Here is an 8722-nt window from a genome sequence, read left to right as displayed (position 1 = left end):
GCCGCGGGGACGGCTGCACCGCCTCCCTCAGCCTCCGGCGGGCCCGCCCGCGTCACGGCCGGGGAGGGAGCCCCGGCCACCCCTGCCGCTGAGCGAGTTTCTACCCGCGCCGCGGCAAGGGCGGTGCGGTTCGTTGCCGCAACATCCTGCTGGTGCTTCCTCATCGCGTTTTGTCCGGCCGTTACTTGAGCAAGTTCGCTTACAGCGATCGTGGCTAAAATTAGGATTTCGTAGGAGTGAAAGTTTACCATTAGGCGACTGCTGCTCTCAACCTTGAACTAAGCCATACCTACACCCGGTAATTCAGCACTCGTGCTGACACCTCCAGACTGTGAGCCCCTGCATGCCACCTGTGCGCAGCAGCCACAGCAAGGGGATACGCTAGCTAGGGTTATGTGATGTAATGAGATCGATGTAATTCTTGGCAAAAAACGTATAGCAGCCAGACAGGGGGCTATAAAGGCGTAGCCATAATGGTGAAAACTGCAGCACAGTCAAAAACCTTAAAAGGTGTGTTACCTGTAGGAGTGGATATAAGACTATTTGATGGGGGGCGGGGGGAGCTACAGGCACTGGTGCATGCAATACCAAGCCTGCGTGATACAAGGTTGTTCCTAACATGATCAAGAGGGGAGCAGGAATTAAAAGGTCCATTCTTTTTCTAAACCTTGCCACTACCTGGTCATACCTGGAAAGGATGACTAGTTGGGAACAGAAGACATGACCAGTAGAGCCGCTACGTAGAAACAGCGGAACAGTCTAACCCAGATGACAGAGAAGAGGCATTTCATCACCTGACAAGATTACTTTCATAGCTTACTCAATTTATTTTTTTGTGTGTGTTTCATAATAATGAGGATACACTATCAAGAAAATGAAGGTAGCTCAAGAACAGTCTTTGAAGTTTTTCATTCTCAGTAACCCCCTGCTTGCTGCTCTGGGGTCCTATGGCTGCTCATACAGTGGCCTGCTCTGATAATGACCATTATCACCCCCTTTCCTCATTCCTCTTGACTAAGCTTGATGGCAGTAGACATCAAAAAAAGAACATGATAATGAAAATATGTTTAGAACTGTTTGTAACTTTTCAGAAAGAGGCAAGAACTTCCACACAGAAAAACACATGAAACACCCCAAGCCAGCTGCAGAAAAAATGCTTTCTAAAAGACATCTCCTCTAGTTGATGGGGCTGCTCTCCACCCTCCAAGTGACATATGCTATGCCTGTGGATTTAAACTGTCTGTACACCTCAAGTCCCTGCCCACAGCCCCCTTCTTACATGAATACTTGTAGAAAAAAAACTGTTCTGCTATCCCAGCTACCAGGAACTCCTGGAATACGCCCTCGACAGGGTACATCTGTCCCAGGGTGAAGAAGGGACTACAAAAAAAGCAAACATGCTTTTAAAAAGGTAGAATTAAACAACTGCGTTAAGATAGAAAGCATTTCCTCTACTGTTTTAAGTTCTACCTAAGAGACTAGTTGAATTCTGAAAAAGTCTTGGGTTGAAGAGAAACCTTCTACCTTCTCTAGTACAAAACAAAGTTGGCAAACTTATGAAGAAAAAAATTAGAAAATACTTCATTAGCAGCTGTCATTCGTAGGGACTAAGATAACTATATTAGCTTTCAGAACAGAGGAGCAGTGGCAATCAAAGGACAGAATATGAAGCTCACACCACTACCTGCTTTTGCAACCTACACAGCTTCTCTACAAACACCAGGAGTGATGCTTTCTTGACCCTAGTCAGTAAAGAAACAGTGACTGAAGACCACCTTTTTTAGTTACTTAGATTCTTCTATTTACACTTGTCACATAATGTTGCTGCACTGCACGTGCTTCCCAGCAAGCACACCTCTGCCTCAAGCTGCTTGCAAGACAACTGAACAAACACGAGCAAGAGGGGGTGTCCTGGTTTGCTAGCATTCATTTTGACACATTACTAACTGCCCAACCATACCCACTCCCAGGTGTGGTTTTTCTTTCTTTAGGAGAGTGTTATTGACAACTAATTTGAAATACTTGTACCAGTGGAAAAACCTTCAGTATTTATCTAACCTCAGCATGCCCTTCTCAAGCATTTTAAAGCTTCAGGACTTTGTGTTTGTAGCAGTGAAAGGCTATTCCAGTTCACAACTGTTTTCTGTGGCCTGCCTGCCCCTTTTAAGTGTGCTTGAAAAGGAGGAGTCACAACTTTAAACAGCATCAGTGTGGCAGATCTGTGTGACAGACACAAGGAAACTGTTTCAAGAGGTCATCTAGTTTCTAGACAGAAACCTACTAGAGATGCCAGAGGACATGCACGTGAATATATTTTGACCTGCATCCTTCAGAAATGGAGGCCGTGACATTTTAAGAGAGGGACCTGTGCAAGGTCCTGGCTTAAATAAAGGGCTAATACCAGCTGACAAGCTTGCCAGCATCAGGCCTTGTTGGGAGGTAGCATCTCCCAGTTCTCAAATTTCTGTTCGGTTTTAGGAAATAAAAAAATAGCTTGGTACTGTTGCCTTGAAAGTGTTGCCATTCACTGATCTCCATTTTGTCCCCCAAGGTGGGATCAGCTGTCCCTAAGCCACTCTGGTCACACCATGTCCCGTTATGTTCAGACTCTGGTGATCGGGAGGTTTCCCCAGTCTTCTGTCCTTCCTGACAGTAAGTTCTTCCCACCCAGCAGTGCTCATCACTGCCAGAGGCAGCGGGAGACCCAAAGCAGGTCACCTCCTGGGCTACACTCAGCAAGGCTGTTAGAGGGGTGCTTTCCTCTTCTGCCTTTTGTTTCCTTTAGAGTGGGGTGGACCACACATCTCCCAGCCCCTGGGACACTTTGCTGCTCTTCCTTCTTGCTCCAGTAGTTTTGTTGGCTCCCTCATTGTCAGATCATCCTAACAGCGGAGGTTTGGTACTCACTGCTCCTTACAAGCTATTGCCATTTCCCACAAAGATGTTAAACGCTGTCAGCATGGCTTGCCTCCCGTCACTCAGGGGTCCAGTTTCCTCCACCTCTGGCACTGCCCACACGCTGGAGCACTGCCAGGATCGTTTACAGAGCAGCGCTACAGATTCCTCCTCTAGACAAACCCCAGGAGTGCTTTTGTGGTTAGATTGTTCCTGGGTTCACTCCAACAGGCAGCAAGACCACGCTAAGGATTCTCACACCCTCCATCAAGCACCATCATACAGCACTATTCTGTCACACTAGGCACCCCCACATGCCACTCTGCCCACAAAGTGGAGGATGCCCAACCGTAAAACAAGTCAAATACAAGGTATTGTGAGGCTGTTTTCTCCTCATCTTTATGGATTATAGGAAAAACTAATTCTCATAGCTCTTAAAAAGATATTTAGCCCCATGGACCAGGCCCCCATGACAGCATTCCTTGAGCCATCCTAGACCCGTCAGTCACAGTTGCAAGAACCTTCCTCACAGCTCCCACTAGGTGTCTTCCTACTGAGGAATGGAAGCAGCTGCTCTATGTATGATGTGCCATATGTAGGGTGGTTGTGGGTCCATATATACCAATCTGACCCTAGGGACAGGGAAATAACTTGCCAAGTATAAACACAGTCCACACTACTAGCTTCTAAACTGTTTTGGTTCCTTCACCCTCTGAAAGAACAATGACCAAAGGTAGCAATTAAGGAGTAACATGCAAAAACTCAGATTTTCAGAAAGCCACATGAAACAAGAAACAGTTACATCCACCCCTGAAACAAACCAAGCCAAAAAGACCCAGCCCCAAACAAGGTACACTGAATGAGTTGCTTACTCAAACACAGAGCAGACCCTTCCCTTCCACTTCCTCAAGCTCAGCTTCACCACAGAAATAGCCTCTCATCATTTATGAAGCTTCTGCCCTGTATCAGCTCTTCTGTATTCAAATGATGCTGATCATTAAATAAATGCATGAGATAGAACCACTGTCCAACAAGCTGAAACAAAAATTTCCAGAAAAGATCACCTGTTTTTCAAGAAACCTTCAACAAATCAGTAGATTTTCCTTTCAGGGTTTCCAGATGTCTGCTTTACTTTTAACTACTTGGCACAGAGAGAGAGTATTCCAGAGTACAAGCATAAGTTTCCCAAAAAGCTACAATTATATCTAAGTAGGCTAATTGTGAAATATTCTCCCTATTTTCCATACAGGCATGACTGATCATTCAGGAATAAGGTCTGTTGTTTCTATCCAAAGATTGTATCATGAGACGACCCCATTTTGACATGGAATTATGTATGGAGCCATCATTTGCATTTCAGGTAACATCTACAATATCTCAATATACCTCCAGATTTCTGAGACAATCTCAAACAACAGATTGTAAACAAACTTATTGTATATCTATTAAGATTAGTAATTTGAATTTACATCTAATATTCAATCAGGCAATCCAAGTCTACATCAACAAAGAAGCACAGAACACTGATACTCAGATGAAGCTCCTATTTATCTTTCACCAGTTCTTCTAAAGCCTAGCCAAGTCATGACTGAATCAAAAATTATTTGGGAAAGAAGTGACAGAGATGAGGCAACCAGTAAGGTATCTAGATACTTGCTTTCCTTTTTGGACATGGTACCAAAGGACTCTTCCACCAAACTCTTTTAAAAAAAGGTAATCAGGAAAACCTTTTCTTTCTTTCAAGAGACACAATCCATCAGTATTTTCTACTTTCCTAACTGGAATTTTCCAGAGAATTACAACTAGCCACAGCGATTAATTTAGACAAAAGGTTTACTCATCACAGCTGTAATACTTTGTATAATAGTTTCAAGGGCTAACTAAGAGACATAATGGAAACCAGAGGTCTCTAGTCTGTCATAGATCTTTTTTTTCCCCTGAAACATAGGTGGCGAACTACATGTGAAATAAACATCTTTCAAAACGAAAATGAGGCATTCAAGAGAGAAGCTTGTCATAATTCAAGGAGAAACTACAAGCTAGGTCAGTGGGTAGAGTAATATTTCTCTCTCTAGCAGTTAAGAAACAAATTATTGTAGTGAGGTACCTGAAAAAAAGGTCCAAGCTAGTAGATTGTTAAATGGTACCATAGAGTTTTGAATACAAAATATTGAAAAAAACCAACAAGTCAGTTTCAAGTTTCTTTTCTGTTACAGATTCATTTTATAAAAAAAACAAAACAAAACAAAACAAAAAAACAACCACACTATTTACAGGGCAGCTTTGTCCCCTGTATTTGTCACTATTCCTCAATAACTTTTGAAACCATTCAAAGAGAGGTGGAATTGCCATATATTCCTGCAACCTTTATGAAGCATCAGTGCCTGGAGAAAAAACCCCAAACTCAGGGAACAAGAACAGAAATATGATGAACCCTACCCTGTCCTAACAGCAGGTATACACACACACTCCAGTCTAGTCCAAGCTGCATTTTGACAAGCCCAGCACATCAGAGAAAACACAGGAGGAAACTGAGGCTATGGTGGTAGAGGAAAGAGATATAAAGCACACAAATCCATCCAAAGTTTTGTTCTGCTACTTGGAGGACAGATTTCATTTTAACTGGTAATTTAAATCTACGTAACATGCATTTTTTCTAACCATTTTTGGGTATCAAAGTTATTTAAGATAACAGTATAATACTGACTTAAATTGTTAATCTATCTTTAATAGTATTGTTTTTAGCAGATAAATCTCAAGATTATTTTTAAATTGTTTGTCAGAGTAGACTACTGTCTGTGAGTAAGCTTTCTCTATGACACTTCAAGAATGGGCTTTTACAAGGCTTATCCCACTACATGTAGCACTGTAAAGAACAAAACCACTTATATTTAAGGTCACATTCAAAACACTGTTTTTTAAAATATCATGGTATTTTAAAGAGACTAACAATTTATTCAGTGTAAATGCAACATATAAAGTTGGGGAATTCCAAATACACATCCAGTCTGCCATTTCTAGTTTTGTGCAAATTAAGTTACTTAAAATAATATCAAATCTAGCATACTGTCAAATAACATCCAACCTCCAAAGTTGCAGAACCGATGTTTTTCACACCTGCTTGAAATTAGATTTCCCATTTTACTGAATTTATTTATTTAAAACAAAGAAAACAAACTGTAAACAATTACTCTAACAGCAGTTAGCAACAGGAATGGGTGAAAACTGTCAGTCTTCAAATACAACTTACGCCCTTTTCTTACTGTCAGCTTTTAGTCAAAAATGCAAATAAATACAAGAACTAACACAAATAAAAGTTACCACTATAAGAAAATTTGGAATAAAATATACCATATTGGCTGCATCATTTGGAATATGTATCTGACTGCTTAAAACAGTTTGATACTAAACAGTTAAACCTCTTCTTGATGTAGAGGACTACACTTTTACTCACTGTTAGAAATGTGTTTTGTGATTAATTTCATACTAGTGTATTAAACTACTAAATGTGAAAATGACTCAAGTCATTTAGTGAAAGAAGATACCATAGGCACCATAATACTTTTTTTTTTTTCTTTTTAAACTAAATCTGGTGATGAACCAGCAGTAACAAAAATAGGATGAAAATTAAAAGGCACATTCAGGCAAAAAATAATCAACACAATTTGCATGATGTTTGAATAATTAATTGGATCAGGAATAAATATTCTGGCAGATTCTAATCTGTCAGTGAGAAAGTAAATTTTGTAAAAAGGTGTGCAATTCAAATTCCATTTTTAAATGTTGAATTTTGTTTTAAGGTCAGTATAAGGCTTATAACCAAGCGCATGTTAAGAGTGACTACTCAAAACCCCTTGTTTTCTGAGTGCATAGCAATACAATGAGCAATGAAGATATTCCTTGCAAGAAGATGTATTCTTGAATATGTGCAAATCTTAATCAAGTACTTGAGCGTCTTTCTGGTCTCGGAACACATTTCATAATCGCAGCTCTCCACAGGGCAGGGGCAAGTAGAAGGCTTAGAGTAGTCACACTCAGAATAAGAAGATAGACCTGAAAATTGCAAATAAAAACAATTACTTCTCTTAGTTACATGGTAAGTTAAGAAGTGACTAGAAGTTTGAGGAGATCAGACTCTCCTGGACAGTATTTTCAGGAGACTTCACCTGTCTTCCTAACCAAATATGTATACTGCCACAAAAGCAAACAAGTGCATGCTCACATTGTCTAATTATTTGTTTACCTCCTTTGAAGATACAATTACAAAAACAACATTATGAGCTTATAGAAAAACAGTTATTTACATGTACAATTAAAAGGTCAATTCTGAAAGCTCAATGTTTGCTAAAAGGTCAAAGGCCAAATACCACTTTATTTAAAATAAAACAAAGGGCAAACCAGCCAAAACTATTCCGGTTTAATGATATAATGGCAAAGTACTATTCTATACAGTAAAAAAAGCAAAGAAAAATTCCTTTAAATCATACTTCACATCTTTTTTCACAAGATCTTAACTACATAGTCTGAATAAGTCTTATAAAACAGCAGAAGGAAGTAGTTTTGAGGTCCCAAACAGAAGAATGACTTCTGGGAATTTCAGAGATACACTAACCTATAGAGTAGGTAATCACATGACAGCTGCCACAGAAAAAAATGAAAGCCTAAAAGCCTCCAAGCACAGTGGGTGGGCCCCTAAACTGGTTCTGTGATCACGCATGGATATCTTGAAACTACACAAACATACAGTATTTATAACTCCTAATTATATGCAGGAGTGAACATGAAAATGAATCACCTTTACCTATACAAGTGAACAGCATTGTGTAAGTTTTTCACACGTGCTTTATTTGGAATTGGTTCCAGCATTATACAGCCCACTTGCTCACACAATGAAAAGCTCAGAGTGCCAGCCAAGTATTTTTTGTGAGCAGAGATACAGAGAAGAAAGCAGCTAGCACTAAGAAGTGGAGACAGTTGTATCTCTATAGCCATAATTTACTTAATTTCACAAAGCAGGCTTTTTATTGAAAAAAAAATAACGTTCTCACAGCTTCAACATAAAACTAAGGTTTCTTTCCTAGAGGATTTTTTTCATGATTACTGAAAAATCTGGCAGTTTCTTCTGTAGAGGATTTAAAATGAACAAGCTTTGCTGGTAAAGATTACAAATTTGTTTGCTTGTCTAAATGTTAAGGCAACTTCCTCCTCACCATATCTGCCGTATAGTTCTTATTTACTGATATTTTCTTATACAAATCGTATACTCTCAGTTACCTCTTTCTATAACTATAACAAGTTTTTAAAAGCAAAGGCTTCTCAGTGATTTGAGTGCTATCTAAAACTCACAGCTCAGTTAATAAAGAAATTGTAAGTAAGAGCAGCTAAGGTAAAGCATTTATAACTAAGCTATTTAAAAGTAAAACCTGCTATTTAAAATATTAAAGTACAATATGAAACAAGTGAAAAAAGGAACTAAAACCACTGTTGGGAATATACATATCTCCAATTGTATGGGTTGATTCTACTTGTTAATAGTTGATGCCACAAAATTGCAATGTATTGGTAATTCAAACATACTGTAATACAAAATCCAGTAAGTTATTCAGGTGCAAAACCCAAAGTTAATAACTATAGAACAGCTTACCTCCCGAGATATGATCCCTGCTCTGCGTGCTCTACTTCCCAGAACAAAAGAGAATTCACTGACTTGTGCCAGTCCTGCTGAGACAATCCACTTGATATACTGGCTGGTCTTTGGAAGAATCAGAGAAAGGACAAGCACTGCCAAGACAAACTTTAAAAAGCATTGGGGGGTGGGGGGGTGGGG

General features: G+C 39.7%; 1 protein-coding gene across 2 annotated transcripts in view; it reads right to left on the bottom strand.

The window, feature by feature from the left end:
• Positions 1-5829: 5829 nt before the first annotated feature.
• The window catches only part of TMCO3 (transmembrane and coiled-coil domains 3), a 37887-nt gene continuing 34994 nt past the window's right edge, over positions 5830-8722 (bottom strand). Inside the window, exons 12-13 of one of the 2 annotated variants that reach the window (XM_026848287.1) lie at positions 8540-8689; positions 5830-6948 (exon numbers count right to left, since the gene is read on the bottom strand). In XM_026848287.1, the coding sequence (XP_026704088.1) occupies positions 6835-6948; positions 8540-8689 (264 nt within the window). In that variant the 3' untranslated portion in view covers positions 5830-6834. Of the gene's footprint in view, positions 6949-8539; positions 8690-8722 lie in introns of those variants that run through there. The other variant, XM_026848296.1, reaches the window with a different exon arrangement.

This window comes from Athene cunicularia, assembly GCF_003259725.1.
Source record: "Athene cunicularia isolate RWA chromosome 1 unlocalized genomic scaffold, athCun1 chr1_part1, whole genome shotgun sequence".
Taxonomy (NCBI): Eukaryota; Metazoa; Chordata; class Aves; order Strigiformes; family Strigidae; genus Athene; species Athene cunicularia.
This window is presented reverse-complemented; position numbering and strand designations above follow the sequence as displayed.